Here is a 15449-nt window from a genome sequence, read left to right on the forward strand (position 1 = left end):
TTCGTCTTTCGCTAGATTAAATCCTTTAATTTTTCACTAGATTAAAAGTTCCTGGTCTTGTTCATCTCTGTATCAGCCCCAAAGCCCAGAAGCACGTGCTATAATCTGGAAGCGATCGTCTTTTTTTTTTTGGTACAGAAGATTGGCCCTGGGCTAACATCCCTTGCCAATCTTCCTCTTTGCTGAGGAAGATTAGCCCTGAGCTAACAACCGTGCTCTATTTTGTATATGGTATAGCCACCACAGCATGGCTTGATGAGCGGCGTGTAGGTCCGCACCCAGGATTCGAACCTGCAAACCCTGGGCTGCTGACGCCGAGCAGGCAAACTTAACCACTACGCCACCGGCCCAGCCCCCTGGAAGAGAGTCAAAGCCCTCCCCACATTTGCCACAGGAGGTTTCCCAGCGCCGCCTGAACAGCCCCAGTGAGAGGGAACTCACTACCCGTAGGAGCAGCCCAATCCCGGCTTTGGATAGCTCCAACCCTCTGAAGCGCTTCCCCACGCTGAGCTGACACTGCAGCAGTAGGCAGTCGATAAACGTTTGCCGAATGGAGAAGGGTTTTTATCACGAGGTACAAATCCCTTGGAAGCTCTCAGACATCTGTTTAGAAACGATCCCATAGAGTGGTGGAAACTCCTTCCTAAAGCAGGAACACTGTGACAGCAGCAGGAGAAACAGCTACAAGCTTGCGGCATCCGGGTTGGACTCGGACTTGCAAGGGAAAACCTGGGCCTGGAATGTGGGTTTCTAAGAGAAGGAGGTGGTGTGCTCAGCAAAGCTTCTACTTGGTGAGAAGTACCTTTGCCAGCCGAAATATACATTGACGGTTGATTTTCTACTGATAGGAAAATACCTCTTGGTGGACTCACTGCCTGGGGTGGGGTAACATCCTTGGAGCAGGCTGGGCTCCTCCCCACAGAGAAGGCCTCCAAGCCATATGTATTTACTCATATTCTAGGAACCTAATCAACCTCAAAGGCAGACATTTAAAAAATCCTTTGTTGTTCATTTTTTAAAATGTATTACTATTAATTCATCTTTAATGAGGCTGGGAAAGACCAATGGACACGGAGCTATAAGATGTACCTGGGAGCCAGGTTACTAGCTGTCTGCTCCCGCCAGTAATCTTTTTACCCTCAGTTTCCTCATCTGTAAAATGGGGGTAACTATATTGGTCCTACTAGGATACTTGTAGTTGCCAACACAGGCTCTGGAGCCAGGCTGCCAGGATTTGATTCCAGCTCCAGTGCTATTTGCTGTGTGGCCTTAGAAAGATAAATGACACCGCTGAGCCTCAGATTTCCAGCTATAAAATTCTCCCTCTTCAGAGTCGATGAGCTAATCCACAAACAGCACTTGCTAAGTCCCTGGCTCACTGGTAAGTGCTTAAGGAGTGTTAGCCACTATTTTCTACCAATAATGCTGGTTGTTGTGAGGATAAGATAGACATGAAAACGATAAAGGGCTGTATAAATTCAGGGTCTCTGTAACTGCCTCGCCTCCCCCGGTAACCTAAAGAAAGTGAAGAGGAAAATGGATCATGGAGAACTCAAGCAAACACACCCCATGGAAGAGAGCCTTCGAGTGTTTCTGGGGAAATGAGGGAAATGGCTGCTTTTAACACATATTCTATGGCTTTTGGAAGGAGAAAAATCCAGATTGCAAAAACCACGATCAAAGCCAAGGGCTCACTTCGATTCCGTCTCTGTCAATTGGCCTACGATCTTGCTGATCTGCAAGTGTCAGCAAGTAAGTAGAGCAGGCGCCAAATTTCAGAGCTTCGTGAAAGCCGCTGTGGGTACGTTTCCAACACAGAACGATCACTGGAAACACCTACAGCACGAGGAACATCTAGCAGCTGAACAAGTGTTTTTTGTCCCAGACACCAAGAGAGGAAATCCAAAACTGTGCTGCCTTTTAGTAGCAAAGCTGTCTTCGGAATGCTTGGAGGAGAAACAAGAAATCAGACATTGCTAAATGCGCCATTTGCTTCTCTCCCATCATTCCAATAATCACTACGGGGTATATCTCCTACAGCCGCTTTTGTTTTTTTTGCAAGCAATGTGATGGTGGAGGAGAAGCAGTGGCTACAGATCAGGCTCCTGGGTTTGAGTCTTGATGTACCTCCTTATTAGGCTGTGTAATCTTGGGCAAGTCTCAAAATCTTTCTGAGCCTACTGTGGGGGGAGGGCAGCGAGCTATGAATCTTGTCAAAAATAGGTGTGAAACGGCTTTGCAAACTTAACTCGAGGGGCTCTTAATGTGAGGTCCAGGGATAGGCTTTTAAAGGTCTTCAAAGCCCTGGAATTTTATGCTGCATACATACAAATGCAAGAAAAAAAGGGCGGGAAGGAAACTTACTGAACCATCCAGGATGTTAATTTCCTGCAGGGGGAGCAGGACTGGAGGAGCAAGGGAGTTTCCAAGCCATGACTCTGTGTGTCTCCCTTTTGCTTGGATTTATTACTCTGAGGATGTATTTATATCTTATTTGTAGAAATAACGTATCCTTTAAAAAAAGAAACTGCCTGCAAAATTGCTCATGTCTATAAGTACGTGCATCTTTCTTGGGCCGTCAACGGTCCAAGCTTTCATCAGGGGCATAAGGGAGTTAGAGACACCCAAAAGCTGATGAAGGGCTGTGATTCCACAGGTGGGAGTTGTTAGGACTTGTACTGGACATCTCTGATCCACGCTCCTCCTTCCCCACCCTGCCCTGGCTGCCTCCACCAGCTGTTTGGCTTCTGGCTTCTGGTGGGGCCTGGTTGGGTCACGTCTCCTGTCAGGCTGCCCTCTCCGCACAGCTCTCTGACTCCTGATTCGAGTAACTGCTTCCTGCCCTCACCCCTTCAGAACTGGGCAGTCACCAGTGTCCTGTGACTGGCCCCAGGCACTGCATTCTCCTTTGCGGTTTCCCTACACTCTGCCCACACCTTTGAAACAGCCCCTTTATTAAACTCTCCTCAAATCACCCAATTTGCATGTGCCATCTGTTTCCTGCTGGGACCCTGACTGATACAGTGTTTTAAATTTGTCTTTGTACCATCTCTGCCTATACACTCACATACATTCACTCACACACACACTCGCTTACTCACACAACTGACACACACATTCATTCACACTCATGCATAGACACACACCTATACTTACATACTCATATACACTCATCCACAAACATACCCACTCACTCGCAAACTCACACTCAATACTCACACACAGTGTTGCCTGCTCCCAGCACTTTGGGGAATGTAGTGCTCTGGTTAAATCCTGCTCTGTGAACTGAGGGTCCACCTGTGATGCAGGAGCCTGGCCCTTGCAGGAACCCCACTGCTGGGGCACCTGTCACCTGCCCTCCACTGAACTGGCAACTCTCACCAGTTCTTATTTTTTGAAATGCTGCACTTTGTCCACTACTAATCTGAATGAACCCACGAACCGCACACTCTCAAGACACTTGGAAAGAGGCTTCATAAAAATACCAAGTTAGAGCAGCCCCTGGAGTCTTTAGCCATGAAGAATAAACCTAGGAGTAAAAATAAAATCTTTCCACCAAATTTCAGGTGGGGACAGATGGAAACCTTCAGGAGATCACACAAATAAAGGTTAATTTAGATGGACAGCAACAGGTACTTTGGGTGGGAGTCGCAGGAAGACACATTTTGGCTAAATATGACGTCACCTTTTCAATAACTGGAGGCCATCTGATGACGGGCAGGCCATCTTGGGAAGCAGCCCCTTGTCTGGGGCTGCGTTGCAGAGAGACGGATGTAGGAGTTGGGAGGAAATGACCTCTAAGGCTACTGTAAGATACACCCGTGACCTTGTTCAAGTCACTTTCCCCTTTGGAGGTTCTGCTTCCTCATCTATAAAATGACTGCCTCAGTCGAGGCGTCTCCAAGGGGTTTTCAACAGCTATAAATTCTCTAAATCTCTGATTCCGCAGGCAAAGAGCTGCAAAAAGTGGAGGGTGGGGGGATTTGGAAAGGAGCTTCAGAAGTAATTAGTGATGGAAATGCGAATCTCTAGCTGCCTCTGGATATCTGAGTTTGCAGATTAAAACATGGCTGAATCTTGGCTGAATGATTCCATTCCCTCCAGAGCACAAGGCAACAGTAGGACGTTGAAAAATCTGGGGTCTGTTGGAGAGGGAGCGGCAAATGAGTTTGTTTGGGAGACAAAAAGCCAGGCTATGAATTGTGCCTGTAGCAGCTGCTAGCCTTATAGCCTCGCTGGACTTCAGATTCTTCAAGTGAGGACCAGAGTATCAATCACATAGGCAGGTTTTTCTAAGGATTAACAAATATGAATGTCCCTAGCCTTCCTGGTTGGGATAGAGATAACACGTATCCCAAGAAAATATGGATCCAGGCTCCCGGGCTTGAAACTCAGGGCAAAGTTAAAGTTTCCCTGGATTAGGATGAAACCCTGTTTGCACCCACAAGGTTAACCTGGGAAACAAAGTAACCAAGGCTTCTGAGCTTGCCTTGCAGAACAGCAGGAGGGCCGCTGATAGAGTAGCTTGCTAACAGCCCCACCCACCCCACTAAGCAGCTCGCAGGAGCGCTGAGAAGCTACAATGACCAGTTGTCAACTTTAGACATCACAGACTAAAAATGCACCACATGCAGCACATAGAACCCCCCCGAATCTGTACATGCGACCCACGTAGAAATATGAAAGACAGTTGCCCCTGCGCAGAGGACTCTTAGAACTTCAGCCCCTAAGGCCACATGCTCCCCCTCCCCATCTTATTCTCACAGTGTGCTTCGGGAAAACCCTTAGAACTGCATGTAGGCAAGCCAGTCTATAACCAGTAGAAAGAATAACTGGTTAGCAGAAAATTTATGCCCTCTGCCCAAACTGTTCCTTCTGTCCCAGATAAGGAGGTAACAGGTTTTCTTAGATTCCTCAGGAACGTTGCATTCAGCAGATTCACTACGGAGAGGCACCCAACGTTCTGGGGTCACCCATCCCCTGACATTTCTGAGCCCCCTCCCCAGCACCGTTTGCCTTACATAAATCATTTCCAAATCAGTTCCCCTTTAAGACGGGTTCTTTAGGATGACAGTCCACCATCTTCCGATTTGCTAGCTTATCTCTTACTAAAGTTCTTTCTCTACCACCACCTGCTTGGCCTTTTATCTTGTGACAGCAGATCGAGCCCTTGCTCCGTAACACGCTTACTGGCTCTGTGACCTCTGGAAACTTACTTAACTCTACAAGCCTTGGTTTCTCACCTGCGAAGTGGTAAGATTGCAGCACCTCCCTCGCACAGTGGGTGAGGAATGATAAGCCAAAGCACACGAAACACTTTGCACACAGAGAAGGTTAGTGTTGTGCCTACTAACAAGGAGCTACTGTATCCTAGGAACTGCACCATGGCCTGCGCTGACCCTGGCTGAACCGAGGATTCAGAAAGGTGGTCTGTAGCCTCCCTGATGTGGGCTCTTAGCTTAGCCGTGGGTGTCCGTGTGGTGGCAGTAGCTTGAAGGCAGCATGAGGGTGGTGGGTGGGCACCCAAGGGATGGACCTGAGGGAACTTGGGCACAGCCCTCTGCTTGCCACGGCTGTCATATATTACCCCATGCCAGTGCGATTCCTCGGGCCCTCTGGAAACCACAAGGGTTGAACTGAAGAGCTTTGCTCCTTCATACTCTGGTCTGGATGTCTTTGGTGAGGGGGTCAGTTATCTGGGACCCACACCTCTCAGACAGTTTCCTTTAGGCCCCCAGGAATTACACTCGCAGGGTCCTCAGAGACCCTCTGATCTGACTCTGCAAATATAATTCCATGCTTACTTAGGAGTAGGTCCATCTCATGTCCTACCTGCCTGGGCGGGGAGGCAGGGAGGCCAGCCATTGCACAATAAAGGTGGAGCTCAAAAACTCCAAACGATTCTTCTTTAAAGGAAAGACATTGTTCTAAAGCTGTGTGACACCAATAGTCAGGGTCTTCATAGTAGCTATATTCTTCGTAAGCTTTCCTGCCAAATGAGTTATTTGGAGGATTGAAGAATTCCCAATGGCCAGCGGGAAGTTACAGAGATGAAAACTTGCATTTTAGATCATAAGCATTTTATTAATATGTTACTATTTTAAGCCATCATACAGATATCCTTTGTATTGATCTCAGTGTGATGTACCGACTGAATAAATATGCCAATTTCCGCTGCGGAGCCAAATAGTATTTTTAACCTACTTTAAAATATGTGTTGTTTCCTATGTTTTTTTTTAAAGTTTGGAGTTGATTATGAAAGCATTTTCAATTTTAAAAAAATCTTCTTTCCAGAGAATATACATATACATTTTAACTATTAAATATAAAGCTTAATGTGGTGGATAATTACTTTCTGAAACTACAAACAAAGGTAAAAAAAGGTGAACTAATTTTTTTTGGCTTATGTGTGCCATTATATTGGAAAATACCACTACAACAAAAGAAATTTGACCAACAATTCTTTGCATATAACTGAAATATATTCTTATACATATTTTTTTCCTGATCACAGCCTATTTAGCATGTTTAGTGTAGAACAGTGCATACTTAATCAGAAACATCAGGATCTTCAAAAATTAAGGGGAAAAACCCCCAGAGAGCTGAAGCTTTTCACACATTGCCTAATAGGATCCTCAAGACAATAACAGTACTATTGTCATTTCATAAATGGGAAAGTTAGGATGGGAGAAGGTCAGGGCTCAATGAGGGGCTTTCAGTTGGTTCCAAATAGTTTATCTCCATGGTTCTTCTCTTTCCCTTTCTTCAAAATGAGGGGCAGGGGGAGATCCCCTATGTCTCAAGGCATATTTGGGAAATATAAATTGGGAAAATAAGTTAGATCCTATTTAAAGGCTGGTTGGAGTTCTTGTTTGGGAAGGCACTGAAGAACTAATAACCAGTCATTGTTATTTGTGACTCCAAAGAAATGTCCCGGTTACAGACAGAAATACAAAATTTCCATCTTGTAAACTGACACCAGCTACTGCCCTTGCTTTGTGGAGCAAGAAACCCTAGAAAACTCAGGTCCAGGGGAAGGAATGGGGCTACCTGGGAGTTACGTAGGCAGAGCCAGAGCTAAGATGGGCTCAGAATCACAGAACCCAACATTGCAGGCGACCTTGGTCAGGTGGTTTAACTCCCAGCCGGGAGCATGAGTCCTCGGCATGTTCCCTCCCAGGATGGGGCGCCATTATCTCATGGGACAGCCTATCCGTCTCCGAGTGGCTGACTGTTGGAAAGTCCTTCCTAAGTCTGAGCAGAAACCTGATGGGGGAATGTGGGGCCTTTTCTTCCCAATACTCGCGCATTGCGGGTGTAGATGTAGTTCTTTAGACAGCCCTCGCCGCCTTCTCCTGATGTCCCAGGAGACGGGGAATTACCTGAAGTTGTAGCCTGGGGAGATGCTGCTCTTCTCAGAAACACTGTCAAGTCGGGTGAAGGAGTACTTGGGGATGCACTGCTCCCAGGCCTTGTCCAAGTCGCACACCCAGCCGATCTTAATGCCTAGAACTCCGCCCTGGAGAAAGGGCCGGATGTGAGCTCTCTGTAGCCCTCCACCTCCCCGTCCTTGACCGGGCTGGGGGCTGGGGGATTCGTGACAAATAGACAAGTGATTTCTTTCCATTCTCTAGGTGGAGGACGGAGGAAGGGAGTGAGAAAAGTGGTGTATCACACGTTGCTTGGTGAAGTACTGTACTTGAGCCTCTAAATCCTGCTTTTGGTAACTTCAGACCCTTAGCCAACTCAGGAGAGAGAAAGTGGCCAAAGATCCACTTTCCCATTGTGTGAGCCTTTTCAAAGATCTAGGGCCTCCTCCTGCAGGTGAAATGGGAAGACAGGAATGGGAAACAGGCTTGGGGGGAAGGGTGAGGGAGACAAGACTCAGGGCAGGGCTGGGTGGAAATGGCTTAGGCACAGAGCCAGCTGCAGGCCTGAGATGCTTCCACCAGGTGGCGCTGCCTCGCTGCCTCTCCTCTTCCCCAGCGCCCCACTGCCTGCCAAAGGGCCCCCTAAGTCCGGGAAGGGGGAGTTCCCTGGCTCGGGTCGTGGAAGATTGGCTAAGTCCTCACCGTGCTGGCCAGTTTCGCAAAATCCTGCCCCGCGAATTTGACCACATCCCCCACCCGCAAGATGGGGCAGAAGGGGGCCTTGTCAGGGTGGAAGCGGCATGTCTTCATGTCGGCGGCTGTCAGGTTGGGAAGGAGGTTTCCCCTGGGGAGGAGAGGAGAGAGGCAAGGCCCAGGGTTAATGTGAAGACAGTCTTGCACAAATGTTTCTCTAGCCTTCGGGAGCCTCAGGGCCCTACGCGCCGAGGCAGGCGGATGTGAGTTCTCAGATGCTCGCTGTATCCCTCACCTCCGTCCCTGTATCTTCCTTGTAACTCCCATCACCTCTCCTGTATTAGGGCTGTGTGTCTAATGTCCCCTCAGCTCCCAGGCTGGGGCTCCTGGAGGGCAGGAGTCACACCTGGTTACCCCTGGCACCTCCGTCCTGCCTGGCTTTGTGTTTGCACACGCCCAATATGCACAGAGGAGTTGTTGAGCCAGGGAGTCAATGAAGAGAGGCTGAGCTCACTAAGAGGAAAGGGGCACCCACACCTGGGCTTGATGTGGGGAGACAAGCAATCGGGTGCGCCCTCCGGCCCCCACCTTTGGAGGCACCTGAGTTCCAGGCCCAGGTTTCACTTGTCCCTCCCCGGCCCCAAGCAAAACTCCCATGTGGGTTCTGAGCCCCCAGGCAGGGAGGCCGGCCGAGAACTTGGCCCCAGAGTCCACCCCACACTTGGTGGTCAGGGCTGGCAGGGAGGCTGGGAATAAGAGCTCCAGGGAGATGGGGAGACCGGGAGAAAGTGGGGAGAAACGTGGTGACAGGCCTTCCCGCTCCTCTGAAACGCGGTGCCAGGTGGGGTGGGTGCCCTGCTGCCTGGCTTGAGGGAGGGAGCTAGGACTCACTTCTCAAAGTTGAAGAGGGGGAAACGGATACTGTTCTTGATGAAAATAGTGAAGTTCTCAGCCTCCATCATGACGGGCCTGTGGGTGAGAACAGGAGGCCTCAGCTGCTTGGGAAGAGGAAGGAGAAACAAGGGGCGCTTTCACCCCAGGGAGCACCTTTCCCGGTGGACATCTCCCAACGGGCACATGGTCGTGGCCTCTCTGGGTCTGAGGGTCAGAGGGACAGGAGGGTGGCCCGTGAAGTGGGCTGTCCGGGAAGATGATATCCTGAGGCCCCTTCCCCACCCCAGAGTGGACACTACTAGGGATGCCCACAGACGTGCTGCAAGCTCAGAGATGCAGAGTTCCCACAGGTGCAGAGGAGAGCTGGGGTGGCTCCTCTCTCCTCCCGCCTGGCTCAAGTCCTTACATTTCCACCGTGTCCACCTCAGCAGGGCACCAGCCCCGGATCTCACAGGTCCGGAGCACAGAGCTGTAGTTCACGCAGCGGCCAGTGAGGATCCCTGCGAGGGTGGAACCACAGTGCTGGGTGCCCACCTGGCCCTTTGCCACTCTCTTCCCCCCAAGCCCCCTCCTCAGGGACCCCCCCCCACATACAGAGGGTCCCCACAGGTGGAGGGAAAGACAGATGGGGCAGGGGAGGCAGACTGGTGGCACGTTAGCCCTGAAGAACTCTCCTCTCCCCTCCTTCCAAGCCCTAGACCAAGTCAAAGGGAGGTGACAGCCTTCCTCTCACACTTTCCAAGCCCCAGTCACCCCGACGGCCCCTTGTCCTCCTTGTTCCCCAGTCACTGCATGCTCCTCCTGGCCTCTGAGCCTTTGCTACAGCTGTTCCTTCTGCCTAGAATGTTCTTTTGAGGCCCCCCCATACTGTCAAATCCTACCCATCCTTCAGGGCCTGTCTCAAATGTCACCACCTCTAGGAAGCCATTGGGGCCATCCACCCAAAGCCAATCTCCCTCCCTCCCCTGGCTCCCACAGTACCTCCTTGACAGCACTTGCCACCTTGTGGCACACCCATCTGTTACCACCATCCCTGGACTGGGAACTCCTCTGGGGCCAGCCTTGCAGGGTCTGGCACACAGTGGGCATCCATAAATGCCGGCAGAGTTACATGACATAGGCCAATTCCCACTCCTTCGCCTAGGGTAGGCTCTCTCCCTTGGGGGGTGTGCTGCCTTTCAGGGTCCCACTAACACTTTGGGGTTGTGAGGGGCGAGGAAGGGGCTGCACTCACCCCCACCCGGGAAGCGCTCGGGCCTGCACTGGCTGTCTGACACACAGCGGTACTTCTCCTCGCTCTGTGGGGAGACAGGTCCGCAGGTGGGTGAAGGACCCTGAGCTGGTCCTGGGTGAGCTCCTCAGCTCCCACTGCCTTCCCACAAGTGGCCTCTGGAGGGTGGAGGTCCCAGACACGGCACCAAGGCCGGACCTTGGTCCTCTACTTACACCCTCACTCCTCCCTTCCAGCTCCCCCCCAAACACGTTCTTCCATGACCCACTTCATCCGACCTCCCTCCCTCCCCTCACCTCTGGGCAGAATCCTTGCATCTGGTTTTCCGTAACAATCATCTTGGTGATGATGACAAAGACAGAAGTGCCCTTGGGAAGGGAAAGGAGAGAAGAAAATGCAACAATGCCAATCCGTGAGGTGGTACCCTTGTTATCCCCATTCTACAGATGAGGAAACTGAGGCTTAGGTTGAGAGATCTGGCCAAGGTCACAGGGCGAGTAAAGGACAGACCAGGCTCTTCCAACCACCCTCTGGCCCCTCTTCTTCCTCTGTGTGTTGCCCTTGATTATACGACAAGTTAGCAGATCCCGAGGGGAACCCAGCTTTCCCGATGCCCAGTGCTGCCTTCCTAGGGCAGGCCCAAGCTCCCCTCTCCTCCCAGCCACTGGGGGTTCTCTGGGCCACTGATGCCCAGATTCTGGTTTGGGGTTCCTCTGAGCACTCTCCTTGCCCTGCCCCCTCCCCTCCAACCTGCCCAGTGTCTAGGCATCCACACTGTGCCCTGGGGTGGGAGACCGTACCTGGGGTGGGGTCACATAGTCAGACACGTCCATGACTCTGTTGGCATAGTGTCCAAAGCCCTTCACCTTGGTTACCACCGAGGACTCAATGGCTGTGTCCCGCACCTGGTATGCCTTCTCATGCAAGAAAACCCACCTGGGCGGGAGAGCAAGAGAGAAGGATCTAGGCCCATCAGACAGAGGCTGGGAGAGGTCTCCTTCCTGCCTGGCAGGGGGAGGCCTGTGCTGGAGGCAGGGGACCTGAGAGTGGGCCCTGGGTTGGCTTAGAGTAGTGCTTCTCCATCTTTTCCCCCTAAGGAGCCTTCTTAGACTTTTTTTTCCTAATTGTAACCCCCCCATGAAATTTTAATACAACAGTAGTCCTCACTTATCTGCAGTTTCGCTTTCTGTGGTTTCAGTCACCTGTGTCGATGGCGGTCTGCAAATATTAAATGGAAAATTCTAGAAATAAACAGTTCATAAGTTTTGAACTGCACTCTCACACCGTCCCGCTGTATACGCCACTTAGCCGTCCTCTCTGTTATCAGATCGACTGTATCACAGGGCTTGTGTTCAAGTAACCCTAATTTTACTTAATAATGGCCCCAAAGCGCAAGAGTAGTGGTGCTGCCAATTAGGCTGTGCCAAAGAGAAGCGGTGAAGGGCTTCCTTTAAGCGGAAAGGTGAAAGGTCTCGACTTAATAAGGAAAGAAAAAAAAAATCCTTTGCTGAGGTTGCTAAGATCTACGGTAAGATCGGATCTTTTCTCCGTGAAATTGTGAAGGAAAAACAAATTCGTGCTAGTTTCAGTGCCGCACAGGCTGCAAAAGTTATGGCTAAAGTGAGTGAAAAGTGCTCGGTGAAGATGGAAGAGGCATTAAATTTGTACGATAAGATTTTGAGAGAGAGAGAGACCATATTCACGTAACTTTTATTACAACATAGTATACTGTTATAATTGTTCTATTTTATTATTAGTTATTCTTGTTAATCTCTTACTGTGCCTAATTTACAAATTAGACTATCATAGGTATGTATGTATAGGAAAAAACATCGTATATATGGGGTTCAGTACTATCTGGCGTTTGAGGCATCCACAGGGGGTCCTGAAGTGTACCCCCTGCTGATAAGGGGGGCTACTGTATAGATAGCTGTTTATGTACTGTATGTATCTTTGTGCTTTATACATTAAAAGAGTGAGGTAGTTTTATCCCTCAAGAACCAATTTTCACTCGCCCAGTGGAGAACGCATCGTCATTCCCGCTGACTGCGGAGGCTGTCTCTCTGGCAGGCATCCTGGAGAGAGAAGGGGTGGATCCTAGGCCTCTGACCCCATGCATCCCAGGCTTTGTTCATGGCTGTACCCTAAGTGCCTGGCACGTGGTAGGTGTTCAGGAAGTCAGACATTGAAGGCACCTGGGAGCTGGACACTGGGCAGTGTCCCTCTATGGATGGAGGGGGAAGGAGGGCAGAGGCTGAGCCTTTACCTGGCAGGTACATGGAGCTGGGTTGGGAGGGAGGAAGGGCCTCTGATCTTATTCCTTGGCTTGTGCTGCCACCCAGTGGACATTTACCTGTACTGCTGCTCCCTGCAGCTTCCAGCCATCGCCCCATCATGCGGATCAGGGAGGGCCCCCTTCTTCCATCCCCACCTCCCTCCCTGGACTCTCTCAGCCTTCCCCAGCAGCAAGAAGACACTTGCTGACAACTCTTCCCTCTGCATTTCTGTGAGGTGCCCACCTTTCCATTTGAAATCACCCATCACAGCCCTCAAGGCTCAAGCCACTCTCGGCCTGGACACTAGGCTTCCAGCCCGTGGGGCACTCCCAGTTGTTCCTGACAACACACTGGGAGGCAGATGCTGTTACTGTCCCATTGTACAGGTGAGAAAACCTCATCAAATATGTTTGGAAAATGCACGCTCAGTTTTGCAGAAACGCTGGTGACATCTCAAGGAATCTAGGAGTGCACTTTTAGAAATGCTGGGTTAGGGTCACTTTCTGCATGCTAGCCAGGGTGGTACAAGGTTGGAGAGCCCCATCCGATGAAGATGAAGAAGATGAAGATGGAGATGAAGCAGAAGAAGAGCAGAAGGAACTGGAGATTGTGTAGCGCAGAGAAGACAAAGCTTGGGGGCCCTAGGCCAGGACACTGCCCAGGGCAGCACATGGACTGGCCTGAGAAATTTATAAGGAGTGGGTTAGGACTTCAGGCCAGGAGCTCTCTAACCCCCAGAGAGCCGTCCATGCACAGGCTGCTGTGGGAGGTAGTGAGTGCCACATGCCTGGGAAGAGTCAAGGAGAGGTCTGATGCCCACCTTCCACCTGTGCCAAGAGGAGGCTCCTTCCTGGGGAGGAGGTTGGACTGGATGACCTCTGGGGTCTCCTGATGTTGGGAGACACAGAGGGGAGCAGCTCCAGAGTCATGCTGGGGGTCACAGTCACTGGTGGGATGGGCACCTGCCCGTCATGTTTATGTGAACACAGGCTGATGTTTGCAAGTGGCTCCTTGTCCAGTTTTTAGTGAGAGGGTTCGGAGTTACCTCCATAATGGGGATCCCTCATGTGCTTGAATTCTGAATGCTCTCTTGAGTGGGAGAGAAAGGGTAGAGTCACAGCCAGCACTGGCAGATGGCTCCTAACCTGTCACCTGTTTTATTGTCGCTGCCTTATAGGAGGCAACATCCTCACTAATGCACCATTAAGAGTTATTCTCGTGCTTGTAAAATGCTCTTACGAACACCACGCCTCTATGGAAGTGTGTGGTGTGGTGGGCTTTGTTTCCTAGCATTCTCCTCTTGTTTTTTTGGAAGAGGAGGGGTTTCATTAAGGCCTCGCAAAAAAGGATGGCTCACATAGAAATCTCATCCATCATCTTCTGTCCTGGCAGAAGAGAAAGGAGCATCCATTACCGGAAAGGATGTTATCCAAATGAGCATTATTAGCTCACGGCCTGGACCCCTGCAGGGCGGAGGGAGTGAGGTCTAAGGCCCAGGTCTCTCTGCTCCCAGCTGAGAGCAACTTTGTGCCTGCTGGACACTTAGCCGAGTGGAAGCCACAGTCACGACACACTCTCTGGAACCTCAGTGCGCCTGGCCACGGAATGGACACATCTCTGAATGTTGATCTAATGAAACGTTTCCTGAGGCCCCTCCCCCTGTCCTTAGATTCCAGGAACATTTGCAGGTGAGAAGCAGAGTTCAGACTATTATTATCATGTAATCAACGCAGCACGCTAAGTGCTGTATGTGTTAAGGATTCATTGACTCTTTACCACAACCCAATGAGACAGCTCTGTTATTATCATTATGTTACACATGAGGAGACTGAGGCACAGAACGAGTGGTGAGCTCAATTGGGAAGCTGATATGTGGGTTCCAACCCAGGCAGACTGCTCACAACCACCTCACTACAGGGTCTCCAGCTGGCCCCCTGAACTGGATCCTGGTCCTTGTCCTGCTGGCCCCCACCTGTCACCAGGGAGAGCATGTTCTAGCTTAGGAAAGTCTCAGGAGGAAGGGCCTGAGAGCTTGCAGGAACAATTAACCAATCTCTTTCCTCCTCCTCCTCCTTCAGGGCTCCTTCTTCTGCCCAGTGGGGAGGAGAGGCCACATCTGACTTCCCTCTCCAAGTTAAATAAGAAGCAGAAGAATTTCAGTGGCCCCTCGGGGCCAAGGACGTCATCAGGGTAGCTTGAAATAAGGGGATGCTTCATTTCCAGAACGGAGGCATTGAGTCCGTCCCTAGAGGCTGAGGAGACGGGGCAGGACTGAGCCTTTGGTTCTTGGCATTTACTCTGCTGCTCTGACTTATCTTTTTTTCTTGTGTTCCTGGTTTATTATTTATAGAGCGGAAGGCGGGTGGCAGCTCCTTGGCAGGTGGGATGTGCAGGAAGGAGGCCAGAGCAGCGGCCCCACCCCCTCCTGTCCAGCCCCAAGGAGTCAGGGAGGACGCCAGGCAGTGGGTGTGAGGAGTGTGTGTTGTGTCTGCCAGGAGGAGAGGGATCTCTCAGGAAGGTGTAAGCTTGGCAGAGGGAAATGGGGAGGCATGATGGGGAGTCTATGAAATAATAATAGTCACCATCTATTACTGAGTCGCCCATCTCAGGCAAGACACTTGACACATGTTACCTTTCCTCACCATAACTCCCTGGGAGAAGCATTCCTAAACCCATTTTCCAGATACGGGGACTGAGACTTAGAGTTATAAAGTGGCCGGTCCAAGCGTCACTCCTAGTTGGTGTCAGAGCAGGCTTCTAACCAAGTGCCCCAAGTTCCATGGTCTCCCCATCATACGGTTGAGGGGAGAGGGGAGACAAAAATGAAAGCCACTCCTCTCTCTAAACCTATAAGGTGGGGGGCTCCAACAGGTCTTCCCACCTAAATGTCCCCTAGTGTGCCGACAAGGTGCCTTGGGGTGCTACCTTAAGCTGAGAAGATGGGGTAGAGGGGCAAGAAGATGGAATTCCTGGCCCTTCTCTTTA

General features: G+C 50.7%; 2 protein-coding genes across 2 annotated transcripts in view; one reads left to right on the forward strand and one right to left on the reverse strand.

Moving 5' to 3' along the window:
- Positions 1–15449, forward strand: part of SSRP1 (structure specific recognition protein 1) — a 205995-nt gene that overhangs the window by 175828 nt on the left and 14718 nt on the right. The gene's annotated exons all lie outside the window — the stretch shown is intronic.
- The window catches only part of P2RX3 (purinergic receptor P2X 3), a 30655-nt gene that overhangs the window by 11551 nt on the left and 3655 nt on the right, over positions 1–15449 (reverse strand). Inside the window, exons 2-8 of the mRNA XM_058526860.1 lie at positions 10989–11124; positions 10485–10556; positions 10192–10255; positions 9364–9457; positions 8955–9032; positions 8073–8214; positions 7383–7519 (exon numbers count right to left, since the gene is read on the reverse strand). Of these exons, the coding sequence (XP_058382843.1) occupies positions 7383–7519; positions 8073–8214; positions 8955–9032; positions 9364–9457; positions 10192–10255; positions 10485–10556; positions 10989–11124 (723 nt within the window). The remainder of the gene's footprint in view (positions 1–7382; positions 7520–8072; positions 8215–8954; positions 9033–9363; positions 9458–10191; positions 10256–10484; positions 10557–10988; positions 11125–15449) is intronic.

Source organism: Diceros bicornis, chromosome 31, assembly GCF_020826845.1.
Source record: "Diceros bicornis minor isolate mBicDic1 chromosome 31, mDicBic1.mat.cur, whole genome shotgun sequence".
NCBI classification, from domain to species: domain Eukaryota; kingdom Metazoa; phylum Chordata; class Mammalia; order Perissodactyla; family Rhinocerotidae; genus Diceros; species Diceros bicornis.